Raw genomic sequence first — 18,851 nt, forward strand, 5'->3', positions numbered from 1 at the left:
GTTGTATTTTTATTGGACAGTAATACTCTGGTTGCTCAAGCTAAAAACCTTAGAATCATCCAAGACTCCTTTCTGTCCACCAGGATAAGCTCTACTTTCAAAAATAGATCCATAACTCAATTTCTCACCACTTTTACTGCTGTACCTTTCCCCTCCCCACCCCCACCCTCCAACCACTATCTTTTGGTTAAGTGAAATAACTTCTTAACTGGTATTGCTTCCTTCCTTACCACACCCTGCAGTTTAGCTATTCTCTACAGAGTTGCAGAGTAATCCTTTTAAAAGGTCTAACAGATGATGTTATTCTTCTGTTCAAAATCCTCCAACATCTCTTTCTGCCCATGCTAAAAGCCTAAATCCTTGCAATAGCCTACAAAGCCTTATAAGATCTGGCTGCCAGCCCCACCCCACTATCTGTCCTAATTTCTCACCACTCTCTTCACTTAGCTATGGTGGCCTCCTTGAATTCACCAAATATGCTCCTACCTCATGGCCTTTGGACTTCTATACCTCTGTGTATAACCCTCTACCCTGGATATCCTCCTTTCTCTTACTCGGATTGGGAACAAATGTCAATTTATTGGCAAGTCTTTTATTGACTGTTGTATTTACAATTGCAAACCTTCCTCTCCTGACTCTTCCACACTTTCCACTTCTCCTTTTCTTACAAACTTTTATTCTCTTATACGATGTACTTATTTAATTTGTTCATCTGTCTCCTGCAAATAAAACATAGGAGTTTGGGCAGCCCGGGTGGCTCAGCGGTTTAGCACCGACTTCAGCCCGGGGCGTGATCCTGGGGACCCGGGATGGAGTCCCGCGTCGGGCTCCCTGCATGGCGCCTGCTTCTGCCTCTCTCTTTTTTCTCTCTCATGAATAAATAGATAAAATCTTAAAAAAAAAAAAAAAAAAAAGTAGGAGTTCCACGAGGGCAATGAATTTGTTTCACTTCCATGCCTGGCAAATTCTAGGTGCTCAATAAATACTAGTTGAACAAGTTAAGTGAACTATGGGTTCCCAAACCCAGCTTTGGGCCATTGCAACTAGCCATTCTCAGAAATTTACTAAAACAAACATCTCCGTATCTTTAGTTTGTAACTCATTGGTTTTGGACCTATACTACGTCTACCATAAGGAAAGCAAGGTTTTTCTCCACCCTGCAGACCTACTGTTTTCTCATGATCCTTTGGTGTCTTCAGAATGCTCTAGGGGTTTTCTTTTCCCCTGGCATTCAATCCCCATAGGCATCTGTACCACATCCTAAATTTCTGCCCTAAAATACATGCACCAAAAGCCAGAATAGATTCTTAATCCCATACAAACTTCAGGTCTCTGCAGTGTACGTCAGATGCAACCAGACACCGTGCAAGTGGTGCCTGCGGCCTCCGTCGTGCGTGAGCTGCCCGCACTTCCCCTTCCTAGCCCGTCCGTGTCTGCGTTCAAGGGGCGCCCCGTGTCAGACCCGGAGATGGCCCGCGCAGGACGGACAGAATGCCAAAGCCTGTGGCCAGGCCCCTTATTCTAGCCACGGGGAAAGCAAGATTCGGAGAACTGGGGCCAAGCAAACATAAGCCATGTTTAAATTAAAAAAAAAAAAAAAAAAAAAAAACCAGTCAGGGGAGCCCTGGGTGGCTGAGCGGTTTGCATTCGGCCCAGGGTGAGATCCTGGAGACCCGGATCGAGTCCCGCATCGGGCTCTTTGCACGGAGTCTGCCCCTCTCTCTTTGTTTCTCATGAATAAATAAATAATCTTTAAAAAAAAATCAAAACAAAGCTACAAAACAACATCGTGGTGGAAAAAGCAGTAGCAGCTGGGCGGCTGGCCTCCCACCACTCAGCCGTTCCACAAAGCGGCCCCGTGGGGCTCCTCGTGGCAGCCCGTCTACCGCAGCATTTTAACCTTCAGCCCGGAGCTCGCGACGCACAAGCCGGACCTCGCACCTCCCCAGCCGCGGGAGGAGCAGCCGCTCGCGGGCCGCCCGGGCCGCCGCCGCCGCCTGACCCCGGCCCGGCCGACCACAGTCTCGCGAGACTAGCGGCCGCGGCGCTCCCGGAAGTGGGCGGGGGGCCCTGGCAGCCCCCCGCGGGGTGCGCGCCCCAGAGGTCGGCGGGGTCGAGGCTCTCGGAGCGCGGTCCCGGGGGCGCTCGCGGTCCGCGCCGCCGCCCCGGCCTGGCCCGGCTGCCGTCGCCCCGCCCCGTGCCCTCCAGGCGCCGGGCCCTGGGTGAGCGGGGCTGCCCCCTGCGCGGGCGCGGGCGCGGGGGCGGGCGCGGGCGCGGGCCGCGGGTCTGGATCCTCCCCCGGCTGCGGCCGCCCCGCCGCAGGTCTGCAGGGCCCGGGAGGCGCACGGGCGGGCCGCGCAGCGTAAGTGCTAGGGCCGCCGCCGGCTCCCGGGGAGGCCTGCTTTCTATCTATAGCTCTGTCTGTACATCCTATGCTATTCCGGAGGAACAACTGCTTCCCTCTGTTCTCATCTCCCCATTGGTGGCTTCCAACCCGAATTTGGGAATGGGGAGCTCGCCCACCTGTTATCTCGGAGCACACTAATCTCTTGTAAGCAGAAGTGCCATTTGTAGTCTCCAAAGCCTTCTGGCTTGGGACCGGGAATTTCCACCCCCCCAACCCCAATCCAGGCTTTCCACAACGTATTGCTCTTCTCTGAGAATAATTTAGGTTTTTGTTTTCTTTTGTTTTCGTTGCAAGAGTCTATCATACAGGAGGGTTCCTTCGGTCCGGTTGTGCTCGAAGGGAGGAAACTATTAATTTGCCTCCTCAGGTCCTGTTTAATAAGATTCATTCTTTCTCTCTGCTCTGCTAGGGGTGAAAACACGTTTAGAACATGTAAGTGCGGCTGTCAGCCTCAGAGTTTAAGGTAATAGTTCTTTACCTTAATTCCTCTTTTTGTTTCGTAGGGGTAATTCATTCGACTTCGGAGTCCTTTTCATTCTTCTGAACGATTTCAAGTCCTCTAGAAGCCAAAATGGGACACAGTAAGCAGATTAGAATCTTACTTCTGAACGAAATGGAAAAGCTGGAAAAGACCCTCTTCAGACTTGAACAAGGTCAGTAGCAAGTTGTTTGATTAGTTTGCGTGTCTTTTCCGTTTTTCAATGTGTGGTCATATTAAATTTTTTTTAGACTTTAAGATAGGTGGAATTTCCAAGGATCTTTCTAAGCTTGATCAGTGCAAAGATGGTGCTGTGTTCTAAAAATATCACTAATGAAAGTTGGTTTCAGTTGTAAAATTGAAAATGTTATGTACGTGGTGTTAGAACAAGGATAAAATAGTTCACTTTTCTTTCCGTGGTAACTTCCACTTAAGACAAAAGTTGCAAATAGGATCAAGACATTGATCATATTATTTCGATTAACAATCATTATGAAAACTTGGTAAATTACTTCATACGGAATTTAACTTGGGGCATATATGTATAGTTTTGTTTTGTTTTTTTGTTTTTGTTTTTTTTTTTAGTTTTGCTTTTTTACAGCCCTCATTCTTTTCCTTTACTGGAACTTTGATTTAGTAAAATGGATCACAGCAAAAAGCAAACTATTATTTATGTTTCCCCAAAGCCTCTCAAATATGGAGAAGAGAAAAGCTGAACATTTTTTTGTCAAATAAAAAGTGAAGAAACTGATCAGGTTATGTTGAAATATATTTGAGGTTTTTTTTTTAAGGCTTTATAATTTTTCAATTTTGAAAAACATTCTACACTCATTTATGTTAATAAAACTTGTGAAGTAGAAGTGTAATGTATGAAAACTTAAATGCAGACCCCTTTAGTAGTGTAACAGACATTGATGTAAACATTGAAAGATTTTTCGCCCAATATCTCAAGAGGTAAAGTTTTGGAAAAAAAAAAAAAAAATTCAGCCATCAAATGTGTTACCTCCGTGCCAAATCACCTTCTTCCAACTTTGGCATTTAAGATCACAGAGTACTAACTCCATTTTTGGCTTTCTTGACTCTGCACTTTCCTGCTTTTAAATTTTTTCCTACCCTCTTGAGTACTCCTGTCTACTTGGTGGTATCTGTTGCTGAGATCTCTTCCTTCCAGATTTTAATTAATTCTTCCTATCTGCCAGAAATCCTTTCTCTTTCTCTTTTTCTTCCATCAAAAAAATTATACATTCTCATAGCTTCATTTGCTGCTTGCATGCTGATGGCTCTTTTTGAAAGAAGAGCCTTGAATTTTGCTTGCTTCTTGAAAGCCGGGAATATAATGGCAAGAGTAAAAAACTAGAATCTTCTTGGCTCTGCTGCTAGCAACTTATTTGACTTTGGGAAAATCACATGAGTTATTAACATTATTTGTGAAATGAAGGTATTTCTCCTTTTGTACCTTCCTGGATTTTGAAGCTCAAAATTAATAATATAGAGTTTTAAAGTCCTAAGTGGGTATAAGGCTTTGATAGATCACTATACCTGAGCATTTTCATTCTGGATTCTTGGCTTCACCCAGGTATTACACAATAGAATAGAATAGGATAGCTCCACTGGATGGATATACTTAAATCTAACATGTACAAAACCATCTCCCCATTCTCTGACCTTCTTGATTTCCTATCCTGTTTATTTAGTGGTATCTCCATTTTCATAGTTTCAAGGCCTTTGAAACTTTGTACTTTTCTTTGTCAACTTCTTCTCTTTAACTGCAATCTGTCTTTAAGCCCTATAATTTCTTTCTAAATGTCTCTGTTTGCCTATCTCTCTGTCTCTTTCGTATGCCTGAATATGGATACTGGAATAATCTTATGCCATCTCTTCCCTATTCATTAATTAGTGTCTATATATAAAGTCAAATTTAAATGCCTCTGGCTGGCTTCCAAGACATTCTATAATGGAAGCCACCTTCCCTAGCCAAAGTTGTATCTCATTGCTACCCCCCCACCCCCATCACTAATGTCCTACATCTTTACATTTCCTCCGTTAATTTCCTCCCCACTGGCTTTTCTCATAGCTCTCCTGACATCTTCACCTCCATCTGATTCCTCTCTTCTGTATCTATTAAATCCCCTTCCTATCAGTTCTTTGTGTTGCCTACCTCTCAACTTTCAGCTAAAATTCCGTATCTTCCATGAAGTCCTTCCTTAATTTTTTTTATCTCCTCTCTTTGATTTCCAATCACATAATGGGCACAGAACAATTAAGTCCTGAACAATGTAGCAGTGTTTAAAAGTTTATTGGTCTTATAGAGTCCAACTGGAGTTTAAGAACTGTGAGCATAGGGAAAGTATTATAAACCTAGGACAATGTAAATTAAAAAAAAAAAAAAACCTAGGACAATGTATAATAGTCAATAAATCCTTGCTAATTGATTACTAAGACACCAGTTATAACTAGCAAAACGTGTAAATTCAGCAAGCTGTTTGAAGAGGGAACTAAGAAGGGGTTATAAATAAGAATGATGTGGTTCAGTCTGTAACTCTAGTCGAAACCGGTAAATTCAACCAAGTGATATAAATGGGAACGTCGATTTTTTTTGTGTGCGGTAATGAGGTGATCATATTGTTATAGAAGATAATTATAATGGAAGGATGAAGGGATATTAGAGACAAGAAATCGAGAATGCTATTTTAAAATCATGTCTGGGGGCAGCCTGGATGGCTCAGTGGTTTAACTGCCTTCAGCCCAGGGTGTGATCCTGGAGACACAGGATCCAGTCCCATGTTGGGCTCCCTGCAGGGAGCCTGCTTCTCCCTCTGCCTGTGTCTCTGCCTCTCTCTCTCTCTCTGTGTCTTTCATGAATAAATAAATAAAATCTTAAAAAAAAAAAAAAAAGAAAACCTGTCTGGTTAAAGATAAAGGTTTGACTACATCAGAGAAAAAAGGAAATAGAGTATGAGACATTTTAAAATTCATAGGACTTGGTGACCAATTGAGTGTGAAGAAAAACTCTGGTAGTTTTTGGTTCTTTCATATTTAATTGGTCACCAAGTCCCTCTCATTTTTCTTTTCTTTCCTTTTCTTTTCCTTTTCTTTTATTTTCTTTTTTCACTTTTTCCTAAGAAAGGATTCTTCCTCATTTTCAAGGCTAATATCTCAGTAGATTCTTCTCACTCAACAAGTATGAGACCAAATAATTATTTTTTCCAGCCAAATTGTAGCTTTCCCCTATATTTCATATTTCATTCAGTAGCAGAATAATGAACAAAATCAGTTTTCCCCAAACCTGGAGTTCTTCCATTTTTATATCAGTTGGTCAAATTTCAGCTCATATTTTTTTTTTTTTTTTTTAGAAAATGCTTATAAAGATTTCTTGATTAGGAGCTTAAGCTTATATAAATTTAGGGAGGGAGCAAGATGGAAAAAATTGAGTTTATAGTAATAGTTTAATCACTCACTTTATTAGTTGCCTACAGGAGGGATATGGCTAATCTGAGTAAAGTATTCCTAGTGTTCTATGGGGAATAAGATAGCCACACCACGTACTGCTATGACCTAAGCTAATTATAGCAAACTGAGTGAGTAATTATGGAATCTGACATAGTCTAGGTATTCTAATGTTTCATTTACTGTATATAAAAATTTTAGTTTCAGGGATTTGTACTAGAGGTCGAGTAGCTATGTACCCATGGGCATGTGCACTGACCTATCTATTGGAATACAGAAAAAAAGTACAGGATTTTTCTTTTCTTTTCTCTTTTTTTTTCTTTCAACTGTTTTTGTTTTTAAAAAGTTGGGTGCCTAGGGAGCTTAGTCAGTTAAGCATCTGCCTTTGGCTCATGTCATGATCCCAGGGTCCTGGGATCAAGCTCAGTGTCAGGCACCCTGCTCAGCAGGGAGCTTGCTTCCCCTTTACCCATTCCCCCTGCTCTCCCCTTCTCTGTCAACTAAATTAATAAAATCTTTTTAAAAAGGCAATTAAATTTGGGGGCACCTGGCTGGCTCAGTCAGAAGAGCATGCGACTTGATCTCAGGGTCATGAGTTCAAGCCCCACATTGGGTATAGAGATCACTAAAAAATAATAAAAAACTTTTTAAAAAGATTTTTTAAAAAGCAATTAAATTTTGGTAATGCATAAAATGACATTGATGCATTCAGTTTGTGTGTCAGATGAGTTATAAACAAAAAAGACATATTCTGAGAAAACAGTGGAGGTTGTAGGTCTGGAAGGAGTTGACAGTCACGCCATAGCTGGTTTGCTTGTAGTATGTTGCCATGGGTTACACTTTTACCTAATCCAGGTTAAGTACATATACAAATTATATTATCTTAAATAGTAGATTATGTACAGTACTTTGTAACAAAATGTAGAATAACAATAAATGCCTCTCTTATTTATTTATTTTTTTTTTTAAAGATTTATTTATTTATTCATTCAGAGAGAGCGAGAGAGAGGCAGAGACACAGGCAGAGAGAGAAGCAGGCTCCACGCAGGAAGCCCGATGCGGGACTTGATCCTGGGTCTCCAGGATCACACCCCGGGCTGCAGGTGGCGCCAAAACCGCTGTGCCACCGGGGCTGCCCTAAATGCCTCTTTTACCTCAAAAGGTTGTCAAACTTAAAGATGAGTTAGAAAGTGTTTGATATTTGCTGTTTGAGATTTGTCCTTTTTAGGAATGACATGTAGCTTTCAATAGTACAATACTTAGAAAATATTTTCTGGAAAAATAAACACAATTTAACTGTGAAGTAAACATGAGTGAGAAAATTAACTGCTTTTTGATGGAAATTGATACTATAGAGCAGAGTTGATCACATTTTTTCCTATAAAGTGTTAGGATTAAGATAGCTTCCTAGGGGGGAACACCTGGGTGGCTTGTCGGTTGAGCGTCTGCCTTGGGCTCACAGGATCTGGGATCTAGTCCCACATTGGGCTCCCTGCAGGAAGCCAAGTTCTCCCTCTGCCTGTGTCTCTACCTCTCTCTCTATGTGTGTCTCTCATGAATAAATAAATAAATCTGGGATCCCTGGGTGGCGCAGCGGTTTAGTGCATGCCTTTGGCCCAGGGCGCAATCCTGGAGACCCAGGATTGAATCCCACGTTGGGCTCCCGGTGCATGGAGCCTGCTTCTCCCTCTGCCTATGTCTCTGCCTCTTTCTCTCTCTCTGTGACTATCATAAATAAATTTAAAAAAATTTTTTTAAATAAATAAATAGATCTTTAAAAAAAGATAGCTTCACAGGCCATATACCTTCTGTTACAACTACTCAACTCTGCTATTGTATCATGAAAGCAACCATAAACAACACATAAATGGATGGATGTGGCTGTGTTCCAATAAAATTTTATTTACAGAAACTTTATTTTCAGAAACAGGTAGTAGGCTGATATAGTTTGCTGACCCTTGCTATAGCAAGAACATTTTGAATATGTATTTTAATAACACTTCCATCATATGATTTTAGCCATATAATGAATATCTGCCCTCTTTAAAAAGTCGATAACAAAACAATTTTTTTTTAAGATTTTATTTATTTGAGAGAGAAAGAGGGGAGAACACAGAGGGAGAGGGAGTAGCATACTCCCTGCTGAACAGGGAGCCAGAATCAGAGCTCTATTCCAGGACACTGAGATCATGACCTAAGCAGAAGGCAGATGCCCAACCAACTGAGCCACCTAGGTACCCCCCCAAATTTTTTAATCTTTAAAATCTTCCAAATAAAGGATTTTAGTTGGTTTTCAAATCATCTGTTTAATATATAAATATGGAACATCTTATTAACTTATGAAAACGATGATGTCAGGAAAAATATGTATTTACTAGCACATTTCAACAAAAATCTTTACATAGTTGGTGAATGGCATTGAAAAATTAATGTTATAGGGATACCTGGGTGGCTCAGTGGTTGAGCGTCTGCCTTTGGCTCAGGGCGTGATCCTAGAGCCCCAGGATCGAGTCCCACATCGGGCTCCCTGCATGGAGCCTGCTTCTCCCTCTGCCTGTGTCTCTGCTCTCTCTCTGTGTGTCTCTCGTGAATAAATAAATAAAATCTTAAAAAGAAAAAAAAAAGTTAATGTTATGGGTTAGTAAACATAGCCACCAAGAACTCCTTCCATTTGAATTTGGGTATCTTGGTGTGTTTTTCAAGTCCAGGGCCACTAAGCCAAATATCAATTAGCAGATGTTTGAATCTTTAAATTACTTTATCATAAAATGTTAAACTAAGACTTAAAATTGATGAAACTTATGTTTTTTAAAGATTTTAGTCTTTTAGTCTAAAAATTAGTCCTTTAAAATATTGTTTATTTATATTTTATCCCATTTTTATGTTTTATACTTTATATAATCTATTAAGTCATCCTACATGTATATTCTATAAATAAATACCGTATTTAGAGAATGCTTGTCAGCTTTTTCTGAAGGGATATCACTCATCCAAATACTGTTTTGAGATTTTGAATGAGTTTTAACCTTTGTACTACAAGTTCTCTGAATCCTTGTGTAATGATAAAAACAATATTTGTATAAACTGAACAGGGGACAGGTTGTTTAAATATGCTCAGGCAGCTAATCCCTAATGTACCTGTTGAAAATGAAAGTACTTCTTCTGTAATAAATTTAATCATTGTTGTAAAGATACAGGTATTTATGATTCTCACAGTCACTGAGTATTAAAATTTCATGTTTTAATTCTTTGGGTAATTATTTCTCAAACTATCTCTTCATAATTGTACCTCTAATTTTAAAATATGTTTCCTTAAGTATAAAATCATAGAAGTATATAAAAAGCCTTTTTTTGGTGTGTTGTTTGAAAACAAAATTGAGTTTTTACTACTCAAGCAAGTTGAAACCTGTGTATAGTGTAATGGTGTGTAAATTCCACCTCCTGGCTTACTGCCACAATTCAGCCATGCTTTTTCCCGGAAAGGATTTCAAAAGATCTATATAGATGCAGAAAATGAACAAAAAGGAATAAAAGTAGCCATGTTATTAAATATCTTATAACATGGCTTATAATGGCTTATAATATTCTAGCTTGCATAATAAAATAATTTTTACCCTAATTTATTTAATCATTCCCAATATTAGATATTTAGTTTTTTAAGCTGCTATGAATATACTCTATGTTTACATCATTGATTAATTCCTCAGAAAATATATGTATATATGAAACTATTGGGTTAAACATAACCCTTATTAACACTAGTATATTTCTGCCAAATTATTTGTAGAAAAATCTGTATATATAGTTACCTGGAAAAGAAATTATAAATTTCACTCTACTTATAAGAAGTATGAGAAGTAGAAGTGAGTCCCTGGATTTTTGCAATCACTTAATAATGCCATTTGGATAATTTGTTTCTTACTTGCTAAAACCATTTGCTATGAAAAAAATTATGTTCATAATTTAGTACAATCCAAGAATATAGTTAGTAGTATTTATCACTAAATTATAATTTTTTCAAGGACAGCTTAGAACTTCCATTCCTCACAATATCCATACTGTATTATGCAACAGAGTATTTGTATTTCTCTAGGCAAAGGTAGAGGTGTTTGATTGGATAACAGAAAATTGAAAGAGTCCAGCATTCTCTTAATGTCTTCTATTGAAATCTTTTGTTGACAAAGATTAGCTTACCTGGTGTTTAATAATGTGGTATAGAATTTACCATCCATTGAACATCATTGGGAGGGACTTACTTCTACCAAAGAGCAGCTTTAAACATGATTGAAACATACCTACATGTTTTGCTTTTCAGGATTTGCTTTGAATCAAACTGATGTTATTTATATATGCATTTATAGGACAGTTCATACTGATATCTCTGATTCATATCCACCACAATAGAGTTCATTGTCGCTTCCACCTTGCTTATTTGTAACATCTTCTCTGACATTGAAAAATTTGGCTCTCATCACCTTTATTTTTGAAAGATATTTTCACCAGGTATAGAATTCTAGGCTGACAGTTTTAATCTTTAAGTACAGTAGATTCTTAAATAATGCAAAGGCCAAGGGTACTGACCCCCTTCCCCATGCAGCCAAAAACCCAATTATAACATTAGACTCCCCACATCTTAACTACTAATAGCCTACTGTTGACCAAAAGCCTTACAGATAACACATATTTTGTATGTTTTATGTATTATGTGCTGTAATCTTACAGTAAATAAGCTAGAGAAAAGAGTATGTTATTAAGAAAATCATAAGGAAGAAAAAATACATTTACAGTACTGTACTTTTATAAAACCATGTGTCAGTTGGTTAAGCATCTGCCTTCAGCTGAGGTCATGATCCTGGACCCTGAGATCAAGTCCTGCATCAGGCTTTTAATCAGTGGGGAGCCTGCTTTCCCTCTCCCTCTGCCTGCCACTTCCTCTGCTTGTTCTCTCTCTCTCTGTGTCAAATAAATAAAAATCTTAAAAAAAAAAAAAAACCTGTAAAGGAACCTGCACAGTTCAAATCATATTGTGCAAGGATCAACTGTACCTCTAAAGATATTGCTCCACTGTCTTCTTGCTTTTATTGTTTCCCATGAGAAATCTGCTGTCATTCTCTTATTGTTCCTTGAAATTACTGTAACATTTTTCCTCCTTTTGGCTACGTGTAAGATATTCTGTCACTGGTTTTGTGAAATTTGATTTTGATGTTTCTTGGTCTGATTTCCTTCATGTTTCTTGATTGGTGATTTATTGAACTTGGATCTACAAATTTGTTGCTTTTGCCAAATTTGGGAATCTTTCTACCCATTGTTTCTTTAAATACTTGATATCCCCCCTCTCTTTCCTCTTCTTTGAGGACTCTAATTACCTATATATTAGGCCGCTTGAATTGTTCCACAGATCACTAATACTTTTTCAATTTTTTAAATTCTTTATCTCTTTGTTTCATTTTGCATATTTCTATTCCTGTGTCTTAAAATTCACTAACCTTTTTTAATGCCATATCTCACCATCCATCAATTCCATGTTGCAGGTGTTTCATTTCAGACCTTGTAGTTTTTATTTTTAAAAGTTTGGTTTGGATCATTTGTTCTGTTTTGCTTTAAATATTTTATGTACCTTGAAATAACTTTTTGAACATATGGAATATGGTTATGATAAATGAGGTCCTTTCTTACCTGCTAGTTCAACATCTGTGTCATATCTAAGGTCAGTTTTCAATAAGTGATTATTTTCCATTTTTAGGGTTGTGTTTTCTTGTTTCTTTGTATGTCTTATAATCTTTGTTTGGATGCCAGACATTATGGATTTTACTTTGTTGGATGCTGGTCTTAAAAATGTTTTTTTGTCTTTGTTTGGGAATGAAGTTAAGTTACTTGGAAATATTTTAACACTTTTGGAGTTTTACTTTTATGATGCCCAGTCCAGGGCTCATTATTCTCAACTACAGAAACAAGATCCTCTGAACTTTCTCCCCAGTGCCTCATGAATTATGAATTTTTCCAATCTGGCTGGTGAGAACAAACACTATTCTTGGTTTCAGACATGCACTGAGCAGTACTCAGCTGAATACTCAAGGCGGAACTTCTGCAAATCTCTGGAGTTCTGTCTCTGTGCAGCTTTCTCCTCCTTACCAACTAGTCTCATCTGCAAACTAGCTGCCAACTGGTCTCATCTGCAAACTAGCTGCTTTGTTCTGAACAGATTCTTCACTCCATCTTCTTTGCTCAGAAAGTTAGTTGAGCTCTGCCTAGTTCTCTTCCTTGTGCCTCAACCTGGAAATTCTTTCACAGTAGTAAGAAGGGACAGTTGTAGGATTCACATTGTTTATTTTCTGTCTCTTAGGGGTCACGGACCTTTATTGCCTGATGTCTAGGCTTGAAAACTATCATTTCATATATTTTGTCTGGTTTTTCCTGGTTTCTTTCTTCTAAGTCTCAAGGAAGATTGTAAATCCAATCCGTGTTATTCATTCCATCTTTGCCAGAAGCAGGAGTCTCGGGTCCTTTATATCTTCTGTTTTTTCTGTGTGGAATGCCCTACCTCAGGTAACTGTGTCACTGATGTGCTCACCTCCTCTTTCTATTTAGCAGTTTTTTATTGGATGCTGGACATTGTGAATGTTCTGTTGTTGTATCTCTGATTTTGTTTATCTTTCTTTAAAGGAGTAGTATCTTTACTTTAGCAGCCATTTACATTATCTATGGGTCAGCTTAATCCAATTGAGGCTATCTTAGGCTTTGACAGGATAGGTTATTGTAGTTTTTACTCTAAGGCTGTATTAGCCCTACTACATACGACACGACTCTTTTGAATACAACGGATGTTCAACAACATCTCTGCACTCTGACTGCTTGAAGATTCTAATGTCTCCCAGGCCTGCGTGAGCTTTGGGAATTGGTCAATTGATAGCTCCTACTAGTTATCCTTTGTCCAGTCTCCTGGAGTCGAATACTACCCATGTCAGCCTGGTATTCAGGCAGATTGAAGATGACCCTAGGTAATTTTCTAGAGCTCTTTATTTACAGAGCTTTCTTCTGTGCCATACTCTGCCCTGAAAATTGCAGTTTCTTCACCCTCCCCAAACTCTAATCTCTGTCTCCTTAACTCAGACTACTGTTTCTGCTCCCTGTGTCACAGCCCAAAAAGCTCCCCCAGTCTGAAAGCTAGAGGGTTCATAGGAATCACCCTTCTATTAGGCATCACAGTGCTTCACTACTTATTTCTGAAAATGGTTGTCTCCTATATTTCTAATAGTTTCTCATCAGAGAGCAAATCTAATACTAATTAGACCAGAAGCAGACAGAACTCCATTATGACCAGAAGCAGACATATTCAGAGTGACATAGTACACAAAATGATTTAATACACAAGTTAGGTCTTATGACTTCTCTGCTCAAAATTGTTCATTTCCAACAACATGGATGGATCTAGAGAATATAATCCTAAATGAAATTAGCCGGAGAAAGGCAAATATCATGTGATTTTGCTCATATATGAAATTTAAGAAACAAAACAAAGAAAAAAGGAAACAAAAAACCCCAGAGTTTAAATATAGAGAGCAAACTGATGATTACCAGAGTGGAGATGGGTAGGGAGATGGATGAAATAGATAAAGGGGATTAAGAGTACATTTATCGAGACACCTGGTGGCTCAGTGGTTGAGCGTCTCCCTTTGGCTCAAGTCATGATCCCGGGTCCAGGGATCGAGTCCCGCTTTGGACTCCCTGTGAGGAGCCTGCTTCTCCCTCTGCCTATGTCTCTGCCTCTCTCTCTCTGTCTCTCGAATAAATAAAATCTTAAGAAAAAAAAGAGTACATTTATCATGATGAGCACTGAGTAATGTGTAGAATTACTGAACACTATATTGTACACCTGGAAATAATATAACACTGTATGTTAATTATACTGAAATTGAACTTTAAAAGATTTCAAGTTCAGTAAAATTTCATTTTGTTTTTTTACGTTAATGCTATCCTAGTTTTCTAAAAGCACTTTCAATAAAGTTGAAAGATATGTTACTAAAGAAAAAAGAAAACTTGCATATCCCAGAGTAGCCATGCAAATAGGAAACAGGTTCCAGGAGGAGAAGAGAGGGACAATACAAAGCAGGCAGTTCTGTGGTGTAGTGTTTGTTGAAATATAAAATTCAGCTAAATTAGAATGCAAAGTAGTTCCAAAACCAGCATTATGTATTAGGAGTTATTTTAAACATAGTTGAGAAACCATAGTTTATGTAATACTTTATTTCTTAATGTGGTAATTTAAGTTCCTACAGTGAGTTTATTGAAATATGCTTTTTGTTTAGGGTTCGAGCTACAGTTCCGATTAGGCCCCACTTTACAGGGAAAAGCAGTTACTGTGTACACAAATTACCCATTTCCCGGAGAAACATTTAATCGAGAAAAATTCCGTTCCCTGGAATGGGAAAACCCAACAGAAAGAGAAGATGATTCTGATAAATACTGTAAACTTAATCTTCAGCAAGCTGGATCATTTCAGTATTACTTCCTTCAAGGGTAAGTCAGGTGTTCTTTATATGGGGGGGGAGTTAATTTATTCCATCTAGTTAAATTACCTAGCTTGTAAAAAGTTACTATATAAATCATGGCAGTGTGATTTTCACAGGATTTTTTGAGATACAAATAGAATATGGTTCTTTGGTTCCTAGGAAGTAATTGTAAGACTCATTGCAGATTCAAAGTATTTTTTTTTTTAAGTAATCACTTGAAAACTCTAGTCTTTTCATATAACTTCATTATAAGATACTATTTGCTTGAGTGCCCTTGTTATTACTGACAGATTTTAGTACACTTATTTTTCCTGACAGCAACGTTATTAGATATGGTATGTATTATGTCATTATATAGAGATTAGAAAAGGATAAAATGTGGGGTTTCTATTGAGTTTCATTGCAACTTTGTAAATGATTTTATGTGCTTAGAAATATATTTTTATTTTTATTTTATTTTATTTTATTTTTATTAGAAATATATTTTTAAATGGGACAATTCAACCTCCCATTAGAGAGTCAGACTATTACATGAGAATTTTTTTTTCCTATCATTGAGAAGTTTTTGTTTTGTTTTCTCCTTAGAAATGAGAAAAGTGGTGGGGGTTACATAGTTGTGGATCCTATTTTATATGTTGGTGCTGATAATCACGTATTACCCTTGGACTGTGTTACTCTCCAGACATTTTTAGCTAAGTGTTTGGGACCCTTTGATGAATGGGAAAGCAGACTTAGAGTTGCAAAAGAATCAGGTAATGTCAGATATCTTTCTTTTCTTTTTAAAAATAAAAATGATTATCCTCTGTGATATAGATTTCAAAGCTTTGATTCTCCTTTTAATTTTGTTTCTTAGTATATAGTAATATAAATAGAATCATACAAAGTTGTTAAAACAACCATTTTTAACCTACAAAAATAGCAAATTATATGGTTCAACTCAGTAAATTAAGGTAATCTCATAATAAAATGAGATCTTCATTGTCCTAAGACTTTACTTTGACATAAAAATTAGTAGTAAACTATTAAAATGTTTTAGAAAATGTATTATTATTGTATATAACTTTAATTCAACATTAAGTAACTGTCTTCCATATGGAAGGTGTGTGCTGCCATACATATCAAGAGTAAAATGCAATTTAAGTTGTATTTTACTCTTATGCAAAGGGTAATATTAATTTTCTACTTTTAAGTTGAATATAATATAAAGAAAGCCAAGAAGTTTACTGACATAATTGAAACTAGTGGAACATTAAAAATAGGAGCAAAACGTGCTGATATTCTTGTATAAAGTATATACATATATGCATATATGTATATATCCAATAAATATAAATTGAACCCCTATGATAACTAGGCACTGTGTACAATGATTTTCTCAAATGTAGTATCTCATGATCTCTGTCTTATATATGAAGACACTGATACGCTAAAAGATTTAAGTAGACTTGGTTGAAGTCACTTGGGATATAGCTAGGATTTGAACCCTAGTCTTTGACCCCTTTTCTAGTTGCATGGTTGCTTTGCTATTTAGAATCATTTAGGGAAGTTTAAACTTGTATTTTGCTTAGTTTTAGTTTGTTTTTTTCTTATAGTCTTTGCTTATTTTCTTTGTTTTTATTTTTTTTTCTTTGTTTATTTTCTTGTGTTACAGGTTACAACATGATTCATTTTACCCCATTACAGACTCTTGGGCTATCTAGATCATGCTATTCTCTTGCCAACCAGTTAGAATTAAATCCTGACTTTTCAAGACCTAATAAAAAATATACCTGGAGTGATGTTGGGCAACTAGTGGAAAAAATGAAAAAGGAATGGAATGTTCTTTGTATTACTGATGTTGTCTACAACCATACTGGTATGAGCTTCATTAACAACTTCCATTAGTTTTGATGAAAATATTATATTCTGATTATTTCTCGCTGTTTTATATAGCATAAATTTTGAAAATACAAATGACACATAGATGTTCTTCAATTTAAAAATCACTTTATACAACTCCACTTTTTTCTTTCAAAGAAAACAGTGTTAGTTGAAGGTATAATCAACATGTAAGTATTTTGCATGTGATGATCATAAAAACAGGAGAGTAATTATAGATGGAACATATGATCACATATTTCAACTTGCAGTATTAATACTTTGCAGACCAACATGTGAATCCCACATAGCAGCAGCTCTAGTACTCTAGTGTTTGTGTGTGTGTGTGTGTATATATATATTTGAAAAAGAGTGAATTACTATCATTTAAACAAAATTATTGGTAAATCTTATAAATTAAATCTAAAAATTATACCCTTTACATGTTAAAAGGGTTTATTAAAATTAACCCAGTTGGATCTCAAGATTCTTTACCAATATACAATTCTATAAAATGTATTAGATCTTTCCAACTGGTGATCCTCAGGGAGATTACTGCTCCTCTCACCTGTCAGAACAGCTGGGTCTGGAGAAGCTTCTGGCCATGATCAGCTTTCAGTTTAACCCAGTGTGCCTTGCAAATATTCTCTTCTCTGTATGCCACAGTGAAAACTTCCTAATATCTAAGAACCCAGTATTCTTTACTTGATAATTTGACATTATTGATAATTACTTTAACATCTATAATAATATTTCCATCAAACTTACCAAACTACATAATGACATTATGTGAGTTAGGATATGGTATGGGAAACTATAGCAAAGAGACAAAAATATAGTGATGTAAGACTGAAACTGTATTCATTTCTTTTTTTTTTTTGTATTTCTTTTTTTAATAATAAATTTATTTTTTATTGGTGTTCAATTTGCCAACATTTTGTATTTATTTCTTATAAAAGATGAGATAGGCATCCCAAGACTGTTGTAGTAGCTCAGTGATAATAGGGAATGAGGTTCTTTCTCTCATGCTGCTCTATCTCCAACACTGTGCTTCTGACTCTTAATCAAATTTGGCCTGTCCAGTTCCCAGTATCACCTGCTACCAATGGAAATGAGAAAGGGAAGACATGCCTTTTAAGGGCATGGTCTGGTTATATATATATATAACTTCTACTCACATTTCATCAAATAGAATTTTGTCTCTTGTTACACCTGTAAAGGATCCTGCAATGTAGCCTGTTTGCCAGCCAAATGTACAGCTGAACCTTAGGAGTTCTGTTACTAAAGGAACAAAGGAAGAAAAAAATTGAGATATAGTAGCAGTCTCTATCAGAGACTATATTTCTGAGGCATTTGAGAGAATCTATGTAATATAAAAAAGTTTCCAGCCTTAAATTGGAAAGTATTACCAATCATAATGTCCTTTTTGTGAAATAAGTTTTCATTAAAAAGTTACTATACAGGGGAAGTCAACTTCCAGATGGCAGTGTGAGGGCTTCACAGACCCTCTACTCAGCAAAACAACTGTTAAAAATTATTTTGTAAAATACAGTTTAAAGTCTTTGGAAATTATTCTAAGGGAAGTTGGCATAGGGAAAAGCATATCAAGAAAATCTATTAACTCTCAGTAAGAGCAGTATAGTCTGTGACATTTGAACCAGGATCTGCCTCTCCCTGCCCCAGCTCAGAATGATGATAGTTCTATTCCTGGCAGGTGCAGCTGGGAACACAAGGCCGCTTTTCTCCTCAGCTCCCAGTCTAGGGCTACAGTTGAAATGGGCAGGCTTCCAACATTTCTCACATCCCTCCCAACTCCAGCATTCTGTTGCAGAAACTCTATTCTGGGCAAGAGCAGCTGAGAGGTCTGGGGCTCCCTTCTTTCAACCCCTATCATAGAGGGAAAACTTTACCCCATGCATGGCAGGGAAAGGATACTCTGTCCCAGTTGCCTTGCACCAGCTTGCTTGTTGGGTGGAGGTTCTACATCTGGAGAAGAAAGCCAAAAACTCGGAGCTATAGTCCCTGCCACCAGCTGTGGAGCAGTGACACAGGTGTTCTGCCCAGGGGAGGAGATGTGCAGTAAAAACAGAGTAAGAATGAAATTGACTTTATTTGGCACATAGCAGGGGACACTGTTGGAAACAGTGGAGAC

The 18,851-nt window shown here is 37.5% G+C and overlaps 1 protein-coding gene across 4 annotated transcripts in view; it reads left to right on the plus strand.

The window, feature by feature from the left end:
• The first annotated feature begins 2,115 nt into the window (after positions 1–2,115).
• Positions 2,116–18,851, plus strand: part of AGL (amylo-alpha-1,6-glucosidase and 4-alpha-glucanotransferase) — a 72,801-nt gene continuing 56,065 nt past the window's right edge. Inside the window, exons 1-5 of one of the 4 annotated variants that reach the window (XM_077905573.1) lie at positions 2,116–2,222; positions 2,911–3,060; positions 14,639–14,849; positions 15,428–15,594; positions 16,494–16,697. In XM_077905573.1, the coding sequence (XP_077761699.1) occupies positions 2,979–3,060; positions 14,639–14,849; positions 15,428–15,594; positions 16,494–16,697 (664 nt within the window). In that variant the 5' untranslated portion in view covers positions 2,116–2,222; positions 2,911–2,978. The other 3 variants (XM_077905570.1, XM_077905572.1, XM_077905571.1) reach the window with 3 other exon arrangements.

The sequence above is a fragment of the Canis aureus genome, chromosome 8 (assembly GCF_053574225.1).
Source record: "Canis aureus isolate CA01 chromosome 8, VMU_Caureus_v.1.0, whole genome shotgun sequence".
Classification (NCBI taxonomy): Eukaryota; Metazoa; Chordata; class Mammalia; order Carnivora; family Canidae; genus Canis; species Canis aureus.